Source organism: Stegostoma tigrinum, chromosome 5 (genome assembly GCF_030684315.1).
Source record: "Stegostoma tigrinum isolate sSteTig4 chromosome 5, sSteTig4.hap1, whole genome shotgun sequence".
NCBI lineage: Eukaryota > Metazoa > Chordata > Chondrichthyes > Orectolobiformes > Stegostomatidae > Stegostoma > Stegostoma tigrinum.
The window spans coordinates 78,171,996-78,191,523 of record NC_081358.1 but is presented as its reverse complement, the minus strand read 5'-3'; the positions used below and the strand labels follow the sequence as shown (position 1 = coordinate 78,191,523).

The window sequence follows — 19,528 nt, the reverse complement described above, 5'->3', positions numbered from 1 at the left end:
TATCAGAAATCTAAAATCCTGTACCACAGCTATATGGTGCTGTCCAGTATCTGCTGAATTGCAACTTTTTTAAATTTGGGAGTTAGTTGAATTTACCTCGCACCTTTTCAAATAATTTACTGCCCTTCACTTAGAAAGTGGTAATACTATTTCAAAAGAAGTCCCAAACTTGCTACCTGCAATAAAACTCACTTCTGGTGATTGCTTCCACATTGGAACAAATCTGGAGACTTAGATTACCACACAATGCCTCCCTTCAACGAGAAATCATGTTCAATCTACAAAAATTTCACCCTCCTCTTTATGCAAAACACACTAGCCACAGCATTTCATTGTGTTGATACTCCCTTCAGCGCTCTCTTTCTTTCTACTTGACTTACAGAAAAAGATAGCTGACAGTCAGCCTTAATCAGCCTTGCCTTTTTTAGAAGTTTGGACTTCAGCCCAACTCTCAATCTGGTCTCTTTTGTCACCAAATACCTAAGTCATCTTCACGTTGCCAAGCAAAAGCCAATTTTGCCTTCTCTTAAGTAGATAGGTTATAATGCAACACTATTACAAATGTCAAACCTCACTGGGGTTGTGAACTGGAAATTGAACCTCACTCTTCCTGGAGTCGCCACAAAAGGTTATTAAGATTTATCGGTGTGCAAAATTCCCTGTTTTTTTTTTGTTTCTTGTTTTTTTAGACTCAGGTTAACAAACAGCACAGATCAGATTTCTGTTCTTCATAACAATTGCTATTTATTAGAAATAAATAGATTCCAGTTACACTAAAATTTCAACATATAACACCACTAGTTAAAACATTAATCTCTTCATGAAACTCTCCCTGCGCACGCATACAGACAGATAGAAGGAAATAAAATTAGTGTTATGGGTATGGGTGGAGGGTAATACTGGAAAGGTAGTTCAATGGTCCCTTTCCATGCAGTTTGTTAGAACATAGAATACAGAACAGTGCAGCTCTGGAACTGTCCCTTCAGCCCACCTTTTGCCGACCATAATATCATTATAAACTGTTTCCATCTGCCTTTGCATGGTCTGTATCCCTCTCTTCCCTGCCTGTTCATGTGTCTGCATTAGTGCCTCTGAACCATTGCTATCATACCTGCTTCTATAACCTCCCCTGACTACACACTCTAGGCACCTACCATGGTGTAAAAAGTTTGCTCGCATATCTTGAAATTTTGCCCCCTCCCCTTAAATCAGTGTCCCCTTGGATGTCTCTCCATCCCAGCAAAAAGACTGATCATTCACCTTATCCATGCCGCTCAAAATTTCATATACCTCTATCAGCCTCGACACTCCATAGCAAAAGCAATCCAAATTTGACTAGCCTAACTCTGTAACTAATATACTCCAATCTAGGCAAAATCCTGATTCAACCTCTTTTTCACCCTCTCCAAAGCCTCCATATCCTCCCTATAGTGTGGCGCCAGAACTGCACACAATACTCCAAATGTGGCCTAATTATTCTTGTGCAGCTGCAACGTGACTCGTCAGCTTTTACACTCGGTGCCCCAACTTACAAAGGCAGTCATGCTGTACACATTCTTTACCACCTTTATAAACCCAAACAAACAGACAAAACGGGCCCAGAAACCATAACCACTCTCCCCTACATCAAGACATTTCCGAAATGACTGCCAGACTACTCTGACCTCTTGGCATCAGGGTAGCCCACAAACCCACTAAAACAGCAGCTAATGAACTTAAAAGACCCTATACAGACAACAAGCAAAACGAACGTCATCTACAAAATACCTTGCAAGAACTGTGACAAACACTACATTGGACAAACAGGCAGAAAGCTAGCCACCAGGATACATGAACATCAACTAGCCACAAAACGACATGACCCACTATCACTCGTATCCTTACATACAGATGAGGAAGGACACCACTTTGATTGGGACAACACATCCATCCTAGGACAAGCCAAACAGAGTCACACACGAGAATTCCTAGAAGCATGGCATTCCAGCTGGAACTCCATCAACAAACACATTGGCTCCAAATCAATCTACCACCCTCTGAGAAAAAGAACAGGAAATGACATCACCAACACAGGAAATGACATCACCAACCCAAGGAAACCTAAACAGATAAATAGAAAGAGGACATAACACCAGCGCTTCGTCAGAGGTTCGCTGATGATGTTACCTATAATGGTGACGAAACGCCTGAAAACTAACCTTCCAGCTCAGCGAGCAAACTCACATCCAGAACCTCAACCTGAGCTACAAATCTTCTCAAAACCCGCTAGTATAAATACAGTGACTACAATAGCAGAGGCTAGAAATAATATAGTGAATAACCTCAGCCTCCTGACTCCTCAAAACCTGTTCACCGTCAATTCAGGAATCTGATGGAGTAATCTCCACTTGTCTGGATGAATGTAGCTCCAACAACATTTGAAGCTTGGCACCATCCAGGAGAAAACAGCCCAACTGTGATTGGCACTGTCCACAAACATCCAACTCTTCCACCACCAATACCCAGTAACCGCAGCCTGTGCCATCTATAGGATTCACTATAGAAATTCACCTTAGGTCCTTAGACAACACTTTTTTGAAACCTACAACAGCTTCCTTCCGTAAGGACAAGGGCAGCAGATACATCAGAACACCGCCACCAGCAAATTAGCCTTGCCTTGTAATATATTGCCATTCCCTCACTGTTGCTAGTGCAAAATCTGGAAATCCCACCCTAATAGTATTGTGTGTCTACCTACAGTACATGGACTACAGTTCAAGAAGGCAGCTCTCACCATCTTTTTCAGGGGTGACTCGGGATGAGCAATGTCTACATCCTACAACAAAAATACATGCAAGGACTATTTCAGCTCTGAGTCATGAATGGTGCTGCACATTGTGCAATCACCAGTGAGCATTTGCAATTCTGTTATGATGGAGGAAAGATAATTGATGAAACAGCTCAAGATGGTTGGACCGAGGACATTACCCTGAGGATCTCCTATAGTAATGTCTAGAAGTTGAGATGATTGATTTAGAAAATCACAGCTAATTTTTGTTGTGATTTGTATGATAGAATGTTTTTGCCGATTCTGACTGATTTCAGTTTTCCTCGGCTTTCTAGAAGTCATGCTTTGTCAAATGCTGCCTTGATGTCAAGGTAATTCAGCCTCGCTTCACTTGTGAAATCCACGTCTCTCGTTCCTGTTTTGACCAAGGCCATGAGCTGAGTAGATATGGAGGGAACCAAACTGAGGCTCTTATTTCGTTGCAGCTGCCCCTTGATAATCCTGCTGAGAACCACTTCTGTCAATTTGATGATGCTGAGTTGACTGATAGGACTGCAATTGATTGGGATTGATTTGTCTTACTTTTTATTCATAGGACATATGAGGGCAGTTTTTGAATTTTTCAGGAGATTCCAGAGGCTTTAGCTGGATGAGAACAACTTGGCATGGAGTTTGGCTCATTCCGGAGTGCCCTCAGTACTGTTGCCAGAATTGTGAGGGCTGTAGCTTTCGTGGTGTTTAATACCTTTAGCCATTTCTTAATATTATATGAAGTGACTTGAATTGATTCAAGACTGGCATTTGTGATGCTGCAGACAGTCAGCGGAAGGTTGTTTGTTTAATTTGTACAATTGTCCACTACTAGTCATGATGTATGTGGCATTGTAGAGCTCAGTTCTTAGCTTTTGCTTAAGGATTGCTTAACACTGTCAGTTACACATCACTTCTGTTTGGCATGCAAGTAGTCCTGTGTTCTCCATTTTGCCGTTTCATTTTTAGGTTTCCCACATGCTGCTCCGAGCGTGCCCACCTGCACTCTGAATCAAGATGTGGTGGAATCTGGTTCTGACCACGCCACCTCATGAATGACTGACTAGTTTTGAGATGCTACGATTGTTTGAAATCTGTCCCATTTAGCATGATGGTTATGTCATGCTAAATGATGGCGGTGATTATCAACATGAAGGATGGATTTCACTGCACAGAGCTGTGGAGGAGACAACTGCCACCAGTAATTTGCATGAATAAATGTGACTGAGACATGAGATTGAGGATGATGGCAACAAGAATTTATCCATTCTACGTACTGCTGACAGTGTTGCTGATCTTGTGATGCACATTGAAGTTCTCCACACAGCATTTATTCTACGCCCTTTCCACCCAGTGTGTTAAACAGAGGACTATAGATTCATCACTTCAGATGGTAATTAGCAGGAGGTATCCTGGCCCATATTGCCATGAAATTTCATGCAGTCTGCTGTCAACATTGAATACTTGTATGTCTTTGTACTGTTCTGCTACCACCGCTGATGGGTCTGTCCTGCTAATGGACCGCACACACCCAGGGGTGCGAAATATTGTTTGTAAGGTGTGGTTTTGAGAATTTGTCTATGTCCAGCTATTGCTTGACCACTTGGAGCAAAAATTGACTTAGAGAAGTGTTGCCACAGTGGTGCTGGAATGTGTGTTTCAGAAGCAGTGGACAAACAGCTTTGAGCTCATGAGTTTTTCTAAAAAATTGAACAATTTTTTTCCTGAGATTAGAATAGGCAAGGATATTGTGGGACATAAAACAAAAGCAGTAATTGCTGACAGAAACAAAGCAGAACCAAGTCTGATGAAGAGTCATCAGACTCGAAACATTAACTCTGTTCTCTTCCCATAGATCGTACCAGACCTGCTGAGTTTCACCTGAAATTTCTGTTTTTGTTTTTCCAGACCTTCAGCATCCTCAATTCTTTGTTTTAGATTATTGTGGGACATGAACTTAGGCAAGAAAATTGTTGACATACAGATCAGTACTTTTTTTTTGAAGGTGGGATCAGGTTATGGGGCTGAATGGCCTACATTAATTCTAAAAGTAGTTGTAGGTTACAGGAATGTGCAGCTGAGCTGGAGCTAAAGAGTGGTTTTGATTTATGGACTACGGACCAATTATCAATCAACAACAATGTGATTGGTCAGGGAACTGAATGACTTTGCCTGTGAGCATGACTGAGAGGACTAATTGGACCAGGAGAAAGAAAAAGCAGCAGTTGCTGTCTTTCCTAATTCTCTGCAGTTAGCCCTGTTAAAGCAGGTAGAAACCAGTTTGCTTCAGCCGCTATTGCAAATTGTGATATTGAATTGGATAAGTCTGAGACCTTTCACAAGTGAACCAGCCACCCTCTGTCCCAGCAAGCCACTGAAACATTGAAAAAAGAAAAACCCTTCCAATGAGCAAGAAACAACTCAACTGATCTTGTGAACAATCGTTAAGGAACTATTTTCCCTCGTTTTCTGTCTGTCCCATATCATTTTTCTTGTTTCTGTACAGAAGGGGAGTTTATAAGGTGTTTGGGATACTTCATTGTTAGAGTTTACTTAATCTAATCTAACTAGTAATGACGAATACTTATTTTTGAATCTGGCTCATGATTTCTATCAACCTGGAATCTGAAGTTGGGGGATTTTGTGTAGTTCCAGAAAAATGTTAGTTTCATAATAATTTCAGGAAAAGCATGGCGTGATTTCCAGTGTGCTGCCCCATGAGTCATGATATTGCAGATATGCCCTTGGAATTAGAAGCAGGTCATCATATTGTGCATTTATTCTTGACACCTTTTATGCCGAAATGCTTTATCATCAAGCTCAATGCCAGTTACAGGAATCATGATATTTTGATTAGTACATTTCTTATCCAAGCATAGTGCCGTAATGTTGTGTTAGAGAACTGTAAGAAGTATGAGGAAATTCTCTCAAATACCATTGAGTGCTGAGAATTTTGGAGATTTAGGTTTTCATGAAGATGGTTTTATCTCAGGTTAAATTATGGGTAGAGACGTCCCAAAGTAGTGGTTAAGAGGCTGAATATGGTTGTGTACTGAAATTTTGTGGTCATGAGCTAAGTAGTACCAATGGCTGTTGCATAGCTCCACCCTACTGCTGCTCTTCCATTCCCTGCTCGATAAGTCATCTTCCCCACATTCTGTCAGTTGCCACAGGAAGTTTGAAACAATTATCAAGACAAAAATAGGATTGCAGTTGGAAACTGTGTGAGAAGCATTGTACTAAGTATTTCATTGTGAAACTGATGAGGTCAAGTGCCATTAGGTTTTGCATCTTGCCTAATTTATTGTTGAAATGAGTAAAGAATAGTGTTGGTTGGGGTATAAGAATGATATTCCATCCAAGCCTTTGTGCTTTTTCTCAAAGTGTTGTGTCACATATGCAACATAATTTCAACAGCAAGAGAATAACAGACCCCATAATCAAATTCCACGGTTCAGCTTTGAATTCAAATTGCACAGCAGGATTGTGTGTAGAATTCAGGCTAACTCTCCGATGCAGTACTGAGGGAGAGTTACTTTGTCAGGAGTACCGTCTTTCTGCTAACAAGGCCCCATCTATCCCCAGGTGGTGGTTGTTAATCTTTGGCACCATTTTGAAGAAAAGCAGGGAAAGTTCCTGCAGTGTGTTTGTCAATATTTGTCCCTCTAATATTTTGACTAAAATAGATTACCTTGCCACTGTGTAAGATTTCCGAATCAATGCTCATGGATATCTAAGGCAATTTATTGGTTGAAAGTAATTTGGAAGTAGTTTGCTTAAGTTCATTAAGAAGGAACAGTTCAGGTAAAATACATTGACTAAACTGAGTGGAAATGTCTTGAACCTGGTGACAGTTGAGGGTGGTTCACTGATAGTAGTGGATGAATATATGTTTGGCACAGTGTGTGTTGAACTTGGTAACCTGCAATATCCTGCTTTCAAGCTCAGATTTTTGGGAACTTTTCCCTTGGTCTTCCTCAATGTTTCCTTTTCATCTTGCTTTTGAAGAAGGAATTTCTCCAATGAGCACTCTTTACCTGAAGAGGACTGTCCTGTGGCTGTGAACATTTGTTACTATGCTTCTTTTCTAGGGTGTGAGAGTTTATTCTGTATTAGTCATCAATTTGGACCACCTTTAACCAGTCTCTGCAGGCAGGTATCGAAGATGCCAGGATGGATACCGCCCTCATTCAGCTTAAGGACTGCTTTTTAGCTTGTGTCGTGTTGATGGCCATTTACTGGCCCTGTCTAAAGAATTGCATGGATACCATCCTACCAAACTAAGAATGTCAACATGGCAGCTTGAATCAATTGACTAACATTTTCAGGGTTTGTTTAGAATTGTTTCTGCCTTTCTGGAAGGAGAAAATCACTGCTGTGTTAGCTAATCTCATAAGATGTCATAGTAAATAGAAAATACCCCTTTAACAAGAGGACCAATGTCTTCCGGTTAGCATAGTGCTATTTGTGAAATATTTGCCAAATTGACTGCTATATTTCCTACAATACAACAACAACATTTCAGAAGCACTTAATTGGATTTGAAGTACTGTAGGATAACTTAAGGTTACATAAAGTGCTATGTAAATGCAAGCCTGTCTGGTGTCTCATGATACTTGCTTATTAAGTCTTGAAATCTGTTGGAAAGACTGTGTTCAGTACAGAGGCCTTCTGGCCTAGTGTGAATATCTCTGCCTGTCAGTCCAAAGATCTGAGTTCAAGCCTGTTATTGAATTTGATAGCCAAAGAAGGTTTATCCATAACATGGCTAAACTGTTTGAGTACAAACTTGTAAATTCTTCCAACATAGACCAATTGCATACCGTGAAAGTGGAAGAGATTCCTGGTAAGCCATGTGATGTAAAGGAATTGGAGCCCTTACTGTCACTATCTGTAGCTTCAGATTGCAACATATATCCAGAAGTGTAGGTTGACAGCAACTCAGATTCTATGGGGAGCAGGTTGGTTAGATGGCCAGTGTGGATCAAATATCAACAGTACTGAATTGGATCCCTGTTCTTGGCTGGGGTGTGTTTGGGGAGAAAAGCCCCCATATATACTCGGGTCTGTGATGCTTAGAGTTGGAGCTTCCTTTGGGTATTGAGCTCAAGGATGATGATCTTCATTGTATCTTCTGTGTATTAAACCTAATCTAGCACAACTGTTTATTGTATGCATTCAATTTTTAAAAATCAGTTCTTTACCAGCTTTTTTAAAATATTTGTAATTTGCCAAAAATCTTTCCTAGTTATAGAATTTGTTACATTAAGAGTAGCATATTATGTGTTCTGTAATTTGTTTTCTTTTTTTTCTACCTTTCCATAAGTTTTTCATGAATCAAGGCAATTGATAAACTTGTTGCAAAAAATTAGCAGTTGCGTATGAAAATTCTGTGGTTTGTTTTTTGTCTCCTTTAGATGGAATCAGTGTTGCAGGGTTACCCTTGTCAAGTCCTTTTCGACAGAATGGCAAACCACGCTCGGATAGCAAGTCGACTATTCTGAATTCAGCAGACACCAACAGTAAGAATGAATACAACCATATAAAGGTATGATCGTGCATCTGAAATGTTGTGTACGATGGTTTTGCTAGATGTTATGCTCCAAAATATGGGCTTCATTGTGACCATTCAAGGAAGCATTGACTTGTAAATAAGACATCAGAACAGAAAGCAGGAGTTCATCTCACAAACCCATGAGCGTGCTTTACCATTTAATAAGATGGTGGCTAATCCTTGGCCTCACTATTGTAATTTACTCCGCGTGTGAAACTAAATCATCTCTGCATTTATTGATGATTGTTGCTAAATTGCTGATTTTATCTTTTAAAATTAGACAGTTTAAGTCTGTGATTGAATTTGTGGAGGAAGTCACGACTTGCGTTGGGGTTTGCAAGGGTGCTTCACTGGATAGATTTCTGGGATGAAAGGGCTGATCCTTGACCTCAACATGACCTATATGCCTAATTCCCCTGGATCCCAGAAATCTGGCCATTGTAGCTTTGAATATAACTGATGACTGAACATTCATAGTCCTAAGCAAAGAATTCCAAACATTCCCAACCCTTTGAATAACGAAATTTCTTCTCATGTCATTTCTGAATGCCTATTTAAGACTGTGTGTACCTGGAGCCCGACCAGGGGAAATCGCCTCCCAGCATCCACCTTGTCCATGCCTTCAGAGTCTTAAATGTTACATTTAAGAAATATGGGAAGAGTGTCCAACATCAGCATTGCAATGAGGCAGCCTGGGAAAAGTGTCCCACAGCAGCAGTACAATAAAATAATCTCGGAAGAGTGTCCCAGAAAGAAATACTGTGAGGGGAGGGAAGCAACAATGGCCAAATTTGTTGCACCAAAGTTGGCTCTGCTGCATGGGAGAGGAGAAAAATTTCTGTCAACACTATCATAGTAGAGAATTGAGTTGTAAGGGGAATAAATATTTCTATGGCTGATAACAGACTCCAGGTTGCCTATAATGTAAAGAAAGACTTTGAGCAGCTGCAAGACATTCTGGAGTGGGAAAACGAACAGCCACATCAGTGGTATACGTCATTACCAACTACATAGGTTTTAAAAAAAGGACAAGGTCCTAAAAGCAGAATGTAGGGAACTAGGAAGTAATTTTGAAAAGTAGAACCTCAAAAGTAGTGATCTCAACATTGCTATTGCTGTCATGTGCTAGTTAGAGTAAAAGTCACAGGCTATATTAAATAAATACTACAGAGAAGTTGGAAAGCGGGGAGCTTTGAATTTCTGGAATATTGGAACAGCTTCTGGAGGAGGTGGGACCAGTACAAGCTGGACTGAGTGCACTAGAGCAGGATTGAAACTGATACCTGAGGGTGAGTATTTGCTAGACTGGTTGAGGAGGGTTTAAACCAAAATGGCAGGGGGACGGGAACCTATACAGGGATGCAGAAGAGAGGGAGGTGAGGGGAAAAATCAAATAGAATGGTAAATAAGAAAAGTGATAAGCAGCAAACTCAATGCCAAGGATCAAACAGGCTCACAGAATTTAAAAAAAAATTAGAACAGGACTAAGAACATTGAAAAGATGAGCCTTGTGGCCTTGTGTCTTAATGCACAAAGTATTTGCAGTTAAGTGGATGAACTAATTGTGCAAGTAGATATAAATAGGTATTATTTGTTGGGATTACAGATATGTGGCTGCAGAGTGACCAGGGATGGGTACAAAATTTTCAGGACTACTTCGTTTTTAGGAAGGATTGGGAAACAAGAAAGTTGGGTAGCATTGCTAGTTACATGTTTATGCTACAGTGAGGAACTTTGGTGAAGTGGAATCTGTATCGTGAGAACTTAGAGACAGACAGTGATAGTGGAGTTTGTATGTAGACTCCCAAACTGTGGTAGTAATTTTTGGAAGGCACTAAATAAGAATTTAAAGATACAAGCTGGAAAGGTACAGCACTAATTAATCTACTTCCACCTGTGTATCAATTGGGCAAATCAAATCAGTAACAATGCCACAGAGAAGAAATTCCTAGAGTGTGTATTAGATGGCTTTCTGGATCAATATGTTGAGAAACCAACTACAGAATGGTTATCCTACACTGGGAACGATGGAATGTGAAAGGAGAAATTGACAACCTAGTGATGTAAGGCCCCTTGGAGAAGTGTGTCCGGATAATGATAGAATTCTCCATTAAGGTGGAGACTGATATAGTTGATTCAGTGACATAGGATTTGAATCAAAATCATGCACAACTATGATTGTTGTATATTTAGCGAGTTTTGAGAAGACTTGTAGCTCAGGTTGAGGTTCTGGATGTGAGTTTGCTCGCTGAGCTGGAAGGTTAGTTTTCAGACGTTTCGTCACCATTCTAGGTAACATCATCAGTGAGCCTCTGACGAAGCGCTGGTGTTATGTCCTCTTTCTATTTACCTGTTTAGGTTTCCTTGGGTTGGTGATGTCATTTCCTGTGTTGGCGATGTCATTTCCTGTTCTTTTCCTCAGAGGGTGGTAGATTGATTTGGAGCCAATGTGTTTGTTGATGGAGTTCCAGCTGGAATGCCATGCTTCTAGGAATTCTCGTGCGTGTCTCTGTTTGGCTTGTCCTGAGAGGGATGTGTTCTCCCAATCAAAGTGGTGTCCTTCCTCATCTGTATGTAAGGATACGAGTGATAGTGGGTCATGTCGTTTTGTGGCTAGTTGATGTTCATGTATCCTGGTGGCTAGCTTTCTGCCTGTTTGTCCAATGTAGTGTTTGTCACAGTTCTTGCAAGGTATTTTGTAGATGACGTTCGTTTTGCTTGTTGTCTGTATAGGGTCTTTTAAGTTCATTAGCTGCAGTTTTAGTGTGTTGGTGGGTTTGTGGGCTACCCTGATGCCAAGAGGTCAGAGTAGTCTGGCAGTCATTTCGGAAATGTCTTGATGTAGGGGAGAGTGGTTATGGTTTCTGGGCCCGTTTTGTCTGTTTGTTTGGGTTTATTGCTGAGAAATCGGTGGACTGTGTTCATACGGTATAAATTCTTTTTGAATATGCTGTATAGGTGATTTTCTTCTGATCTGCGTAGTTCCTCTGTGCTGCAGTGTGTGGTGGCTCATTGGAATAATGTTCTAATGCAGCTTCGTTTGTGGGTGTTGGGATGGTTGCTCCTGTAGTTCAGTATTTGGTCCGTATGTGTTGTTTTCCTGTAGGCGCTGGTTTGAAGTTCCCCATTGGCTGTTCGCTCTACTGTGACATCTAGGAATGGCAGTTTGTTGTTGTTTTCCTCCTCTTTTGTGAATGTTATGCCAGTAAGGGTATTATTGATGGTCTTGAAGGTTTCCTCTAATTTGTTTTGTTTAGTGATGACAAAGGTGTCATCCACGTAGCGGACCCAAAGTTTGGGTTGGATGACTGGCAGAGCTGTTTGTTCGAGTCTCTGCATTACTGCCTCTGCTTAGAACCCTGATATCGGAGATCCCATGGGTGTACCGTTGGTTTGTCTGTGGGTTTTGTTATTGACAGTGAAGTGGGTGGTGAGGCATGGGTCCACTAGCTTGATGATGTTGTCCTTGCTGATGAGGTTGGTGTCTGGTGTATGTGTCTTCGGTTCTTCTAATAGTGTAGTCAGTGTTTCTTTGGCCAGGGTAATGTTGATGGATGTGAACAGGGCTGTTACGTCAAAGGAGACCATTATTTCATCCTCTTCTATCTTGGTGTCTTTGGTGTTCAGGAATTCTTGGGTGGAGCGAATGGAGTGGTGGGAGTCTTCAACTAGGTGTTTTAGTCTTTGGTGTAGTTCCTTGGCTAATCTGTAGGTTGGTGTTCCAGGTAGCGACACTATGGGTCTGAGGGGGGCTCCTGGTTTGTGAATTTTTGGTATTCCGTAGAAGCGTGGTGTGTTGGATCCATCTGGTTTCATTTTTTGGAAGTCTCTCGTTTAATTTTCCAGAATTTTGAAGTTTTTTGAGTAAGACTGTGATTCGGTTCTCTAGTTGTGGGGTCGGGTCTATCGCCACCTGTTGGTAACTGTCGGTATCTGCAAGCAGTGCGTTCGCTTTCTCAATGTAGTCTGTTCGGTTTAAAATGACTGTCAAGCGTCCTTTGTCTGCAGGTAGGATAACGATGATTTTATCTTTTTTTGAGTCCTTTTAGGGCTTTCCTTTCTTGTGTATTGAGTGTGCCGTCTTCCTTTTTCCTGCTTAGTGTTGATGCGACTGTCTGTCTGATGCTTTGCTGGGTTTCTTCTGTGAGTTTGTTGTCTTTCAGTGTTGCTTCTAACGCTGCTAAGAAATCTTTCTTGTCTGCATCCCGGAAGTTGTAATTTGATCCTCTTACTAAGACGGCTTTTTCAGTGTCTGTTAATGGTCGGTCAGATAAGTTTTTTTTAATCCATGCTTCTGTGCTGTCTGTGTTGTTATTTTGTGTGAGTTTGTCTAGTTTTTTCTGCAGGTCTAGTTTTTTCGTTTTGTGTTTGCCGTTGTCTGATGCCTATGGCTCGTTGTAGTGTGTCTGTCCATTCATGGTCTGTCGCGTTAGAGAGGAAAGTTTTTTTGGCGCGAAATTTCCTGGTTGTCTTTACGGAGTCTGTTGTGGGCATCATTGATCATTTCTCGAAGCATTCTGCGGCCGTTTTGCTCAGCTATTCTTTTGGCTAGCGGGGTGTTAAGGGGAGGTTTGTATTTGAGACATTTGGGTAGTACCTGTTTCCTTAGGCATTCATGCAGGAGGTATATTTGTGTATGTTGGACTGTCATGTTGCTGACCATGTGACGACATGTTGATATCATCAGTCATTTTGGAGGGAAATGGCTTAAAGTAACCTTGCTGCCTGTAGGATAAACATCTCCCAATAAAGTTAGTGCTGTTCGACTCTTTGGCCTGCTGGTGGTTCTTGGAGCAAATCCAGATGGTATGAGGTTCAACTGGGCTATGATAATTTGGGCAAAATTACTTAAAGGAAAGATGATAGATCAGCAATGGCAAACAGTTAATGTGTGTGTGGAGGAATTGCAACAATTGTTTAGTCCAGTCTGGCGGATGAATAAAATGGAAAAGATGGCCTGACCATGGCTAACAGGGAATTTTAGAGATTGTACTAATTCACTGATAGGGTCTCAAATTGGCCACTAAAACAGCCCATTTGAGAGACTAGATTTCAGCAGAGGAGGACAAAGGGATTGATTAAACGGGGGTAAGTTGAATAAGATAATAAGCTTGAGTGGAATATATAAACGATTGAAAAAACTTTCATTGGTTCGTGAAGAAAATGCAAGTCCCTGACAATTAAGAAACAAATGCTATAATGGGGAACAACGAAATGTCAGACCAATTTAATACATATTTTAGTTCTGCTTTCACAAAGGATAACACAAATAACATCTCAAAAATCTAGGAGAACAATGGGTCATGTGAGATAGCAGAAATGAAGGAAATCAGTGTTGGCAGGGAAACTGTGTTTAAGAAAGTAATTCAATTAAAGGCTGATAAATCTGCAGGTCCCAATAATGTACATCCCGGGGTACGTTAAAGAAATGGCCTGAGGAATAGTGGATGTATTGATAGTCATTCGTTTCAAATTTCAGTTTTTGAGACTCAGACTCTGGATCAATTCTTATGGGTTAGAGGGAAGCTAAGGTAACCATGCTGCTCTTTTTTTTAAAAAAAAGAAAATTACAGAGAAAAAAGGGAATTATAAACCAGATGACCCAACATCTGTAGCCGTGAAAATGTTAGTCATAGTTATACAGAATGGAAGCAGACCTTTCAGTCTAACTTGTCCATGACAACTAAATATCTTAAACTGATCTAGTCCCATCTGCCAGCATGTGGCCCATATCCCTGTAAACCGTTCCTATTCATGTACCGTCCAAATGTCTTTTAAATGTTGCAATTGCACCACTCTCCACCACCACCTCTGGCAACTCATTCCATGCATGCACCATGGTCTGTGTGAAAAAGTTGCCTCTTAGGTTCCTTTTAAATCTTTTCCCTCTCACCTTAAACCTATGTCCTCTAGTTTTGGACTCCCTTACCCTGGGAAAAAGACCTTGTCTATTCAGCCTATCCATGCCACTCATGGACTGAGAAAACAGTGACAGGATCATACAGAGTCAGCAGAAGTTTATAAAAGGGAAATCTTATTTGGCAAATCGACTGAAATTTTTTGAGGATGTAATGAGGAGTATTGACAACGGGGCTGCCAGTGAATGTGGTTGACTTTGACTTGAGAGGCTTTGATAAGGTCCCATATAAGAAATGAGCATTTAAAACTAAAGTTTATCAAATTTGGGATAGTGCACCACATGGACTGAGAACTGTCTGCAGAAAGGAAACAGTAGAAGTGCATGGGTCTCTTTCTGAGTGGCACGCATTGAGTGTGGTACCATAGGGATCAGTACTTGGACCTCAGCAATTTACAATATACGTTAATGATTTAGATGATGGAATTGAATGTAATGCCTTCAGCTTTGCAGGTGTCTCAAAGCTGGATGGGAAGGGTGAGCTGTAAGGAAGATGGAGGGATGGTTCACTGTGATTGGGAAAGATTGAGTGAGTGGGAAAATGCATGGCAGATGCGGTACAATGTGGATAAATGTGTAGCCACTTGGGAGCCAGAAAGAGATTATTATTTGAATATCAAGGTATTAAGAAAGGGAGTGGGGTGCAACAGGACCTGACTGTTCTTGTACACTTGTCCTGGAAGCAAGCATACAACTGCAGCAGCCAGTGAAAAATAAATGGTATGTTGGCCTTCCCAGTGAGAGAATTAGAAGACACAAGCAAGGTTGTTTTGCTGCAATTGTGCAGGATCTTGATATCTGGAGTATTGTCTACAGGAGGCCAAAACTGATCAGAAGAAGGATCTTCTGGCTGTGAAAGGACTGCAATGAAGGTTTACCAGACTGGTTACTATGGTGGTTGGACTGAAGAGAGACTGGATCTTTTCGGACTTTATTTGTTGGTATCTAGAAGGATGATGGATGGGTGGGTGGAGGAATTCTTGTATAAACCTCAATCCAACAGGACCAAAAAAGGCTAAACATGGGAAGCACATTCCCAATGACTGGGAACAACTGTGGGTTTTGGTATAAGGAAATAGGCTAGGCCAGAGATAATGGGATCTGCAGATGCTGGAGAATCCAAGATAACAAAGTGTGGAGCCGGATGAACACAGCAGACCAAGCAGCATCTTTGGAGCATAAAAGCTGAGATTTCGGGCCTAGACCCTTCATCAGATCGGAGATTGAGGCAAATAAGATAGGCCCATGCCAGGACATTTGAGTGCATTAGTCACACACGTACGAAAGTGGTCAACAGCTTTTTTTAAATTCTTGATTGGCACGTAGACATTGCTGGCCAGGCCAGAATTTGTAGCCCTTGAATTTATTCTTTCTTTAGGTCATTTTAGATGGAAGTTAACAATCAACCACGTTGTGATTCCGGAGTCACAGATAGGCCAGACCAGATAAGGATGGCACGTTTTCTTCCCTAAACTACATTCGTGAACCAGATAGAGTTTTGTGACAATCAAGAATAGTTACACGGTTGCCATTAGGCTAGTTTTAATTGCACATTAGTCAATTTAAATTTCACCAGCTACCATTGAAATTTGACCATGTCCCCAGAACATGAATCTGTGTCCCCGGATTACTGGATGATTGTGCCATTGCCCCCGGTAGCTGCTAAAGGCTTGACATTTGTGAGCTTTCCAGTGCAGTTCTAAATGTCCTTCACGACAATTTTCCCAAAAAATGCTGAAGTCAGATTTTCGCTGAAGTATTTTCTTAGTACTTGATGTTTTCTTGGATTGTTGATTGCATAGACATGTCAATTCATATTCATTTAACATTCTGGGGGCATGCCTTTGTATCTCACCATGGCAAGTTTTGAAACTTAAACTTTATCTTAAACTGCCTTGGCTTTCAACCTCTCTATTAGCAATTAAACATAAGCAGATTGAGTTACGGCTTTCAGTCCATGCCTGTTCTGTGCCTTAAGTGAGATCGTGCCTGATCTGTGTTCTAGGACCATCCACTCAGTTTTCATTTATATCCCTTGATAGCTTCAGCAAGGAAAAGGAAATCTATTCATATCAAGTTTAAAACTGTTAATTGGATTAGCATCTGTTGCTTTTACACAGGAGAATTTTCCACATTTTTACTATTCTATTTTTGTGCAAAAGTGTTTATCTTCTTTTTGGAATAGCCTTGCTCAGTTTGAAACTTGTTTGCTTGGCCCAGACCCTTTGATCAGCAGCGTAAAATTGTATCTAGTTAATAAAGCAATTCCTAAAATGTTAAAAATCTCAATTATCTCCTTTTTTATTCTATGAATGTACACTTAGTTTCTGTAAACTCTTCTCCTCCTCATTTAGTCTTTGAGTAAACTTGTAAAACAATCATTTTTGTATAAGGATCGCGTGTAAACAAAGGATTTATCTTTGACTTATTTCTTTTGTGTTTCACTTCTATATTATACATTAGACATAGTGAGTTTCAAATAACAATATTATGTTGTGGACTTTATAGTATAGTTTCGCTCACAATAGTGTATTTGCTGTGAACAATGCTGTACAGCAGAGATAATGGGAACTGCAGATGTTGGAGAGTCCGAGATAACAAAGTGTGGAGCTGGATGAACACAGCAGTCCAAGCAGCATCTTAGGAGCACAAAAGCTGACGTTTCGGGCCGAGACCCTTCATCAGAAAAGGGGGATGGGGAGAGGTTTCTGAAATAAATAGGGAGAGGGGGGTGGCGGATTGAAGATGGATAGAGGAGAAGATAGGTGGAGAGGAGAATGTAGGTGGGGTGGTAGGAAGGGGATAGGTCAGACAGGAGAGGATGGACAAGTCAAGGGGGCGGGATGAGGTTAGGAGGTAGGAAATAGAGGTGCGACTTGAGGTGGAGGAGGGGATAGGTGAGAGGAAGAACAGGTTAGGGAGGCAGGGGTGAGCTGGGCTGGTTTTGGGATACATTGGGGGAAGGGGAGATTTCAAGCTTGTGAAGTCCACATTGATACCATTGGGCTGCCGGGTTCCCAAGCGGAGTATGAGTTGCTGTTCCTGCAACTTTCAGGTGGCATCGTTATGGCACTGCAGGGGACCAAGGATGGACATGTCGTCCAAGGAGTGGGAGAGGGAGTTGAAATGGTTCGCAACTGGGAGATGCAGTTGTTTATTGCGAACCGAGGTAGATGTTCCGCAAAGTGGTCCCCATGCCTCCACTTGGTTTCCCCAATGTAGAGGAAGCCACAGTGGGTGCAGTGGATGCAGTGTACCACATTGGTGGATGTGCAGGTGAACATCTGCTTGATGAAGAAAGTCCTCTTGGGGCCTGGGATGGGGGTGAGGGAGAAGGTGTGGGGGCAAGTGTAGCACTTCCTGCGGTTGCAGGGGAAATTGCCGGGTGTGGTGAGATTGGAGGGGAGTGTGGAGTGGACAGGGAGTCCCGGAGAGAGTGTTCTCTCTGGAAAGCAGACAAGGGTGGGGATGGAAAAATGTCTTTAGTGGTGGGGTTGGATTGTAGATGGCGGAAGTGTCGGAGGATGATGCATTTTATGCGGAGGTTGGTGGGGTGGTATGAGAGGACTGGGGGGATTCTCTTTTTTGGCGGTTACTGTGGGGGCGGGGTGTGAGGGACGAGGTGTGGGAAATGTGGGAGACTCGGTCGAGGGTGTTCTCGACCACTGCCGGAGGGAAGTTCCTCATACTATTTTGCTTAAACTGTTACTTCTGCAAATAACAAAGTGTGGAGCTGGATGAACACAGCAGGCCAAGCAACATCTCAGGAGCACAAAAGCTGACGTTTTGGGCCTAAACCCTTCCTTGGAGAGGAAGCAAATAATTCTGCAAACAATTTGTTTTATTGGGAAACCTCTTTAAGAGTTTAGCCTGATTGAAGTTTCAGAAAGGTATTACGTCTTCTATGTACTACAATACACAAGATTCCAATGTGTTATCCACTAACCAACTGACAATAAACCTACATATTTTATCTTGTAGACCTTATTTTATCATAGATTCTTTTGAGTAGCTTGTGTTTTCCTGTTAGTTTCATCAGCTGTGTGTATGCTACCCTTAAATTTCAAGTTTATAATAATGAGGAAATAAATACCCTTTTTGTTCTAATACAATGTCGCTCATTGCAAAGCATGTTTTGTGGTTTATGCATTAAATAAATAAATAAATCAATGTGGGCATTTGTGCCCTTCAATTTCCTCCATTTCTTCACTACCCACTTCCAAACTGGTGAAACAAAAAAGTGCAGTAGATTATTGAATACACAGATCATGATTTTCCCTTCCCTGGCAGTGATGAGATGTGTTGACCCTGGAGAAAATCTCTATCATTTCTGGCCATGTCCCTAACTGGGAAAGCATCGCTGTGGTTGTAATGTCAATGAATTTATAATACAGAGCTACCATCAGGCTACCATCTGGAGACATGACTTTGAACTCCACCGTAGCAGGTTTTGCAGTATGAACTTAAAGAAGAATCTGGAATAAATGCTTGCATGATGATGACCATATAACCACTGTCATTTGGCATAAAAAGCCAGTTGGTTCACTGATGTCCTTTAGGGAAGGAAATCTGCTATCCTTAGCTGGTCTGGCTGACATGTAACTCCAGTCCCAAATCAATATCGTCTCGTAGTTAGGAATGGACTATAAAATGCTAGCTTAATCAGTGATGCCGTCAACTTATGAATGTGTACTTAAAAAAAAAAAACAAGTTAGGGACAACAAAGTCCATGCATGATTCCCCGCACCACTCAAATCACGCCACCTTATTGTCAGGCAGACTTGAAAACAGTTCACTTCACTCTGATGTTTATTCGAAATTGATTGTATTTTAAGATTTCAGCTTTAATCTTCTAAACCTCAGTTTGAACAGTGTAAGCAGAAAATATTTATGCAATTCCCTGGTTCCTATTTGACACGTAATATCATGCATTTCTGGACATTAACTTTAATGGCATTTATTTAGAACTGAGAACTTGACTGCACAATATAAACACAATTTTTATTGCTGGGCTGAGTTATTGAGCTTGAGTCAGTAATCATTAGAAAGAAGACAATTAAATGCAAGACCTTAGAATTTGATTTTTGCCATGATCCTGCTTCCTGCTCAGCACAGCAACAACTTCATTTACTCCCTCTGTATCCTTCTCGGTTTTTCACCCTTCAAACCTTACTAGAAAATCTGCAAATTTGCAGGTCTGCTATGAATCAACCTTGCTGAATTAGGGGTGTTTCAATTACTGTGAGCGTATGGTGATCTT

General features: G+C 41.2%; 1 protein-coding gene across 3 annotated transcripts in view; it reads left to right on the top strand.

Moving 5' to 3' along the window:
• trappc9 (trafficking protein particle complex subunit 9) overlaps positions 1-15,153 on the top strand; it is a 169,603-nt gene extending 154,450 nt beyond the window's left edge. For all 3 annotated transcript variants that reach the window (XM_059646081.1, XM_059646079.1, XM_059646080.1), the window contains 2 exons: positions 8,215-8,345; positions 15,085-15,153. In XM_059646081.1, the coding sequence (XP_059502064.1) occupies positions 8,215-8,345; positions 15,085-15,138 (185 nt within the window). In that variant the 3' untranslated portion in view covers positions 15,139-15,153. The remainder of the gene's footprint in view (positions 1-8,214; positions 8,346-15,084) is intronic.
• The last annotated feature ends 4,375 nt before the right edge of the window (positions 15,154-19,528 follow it).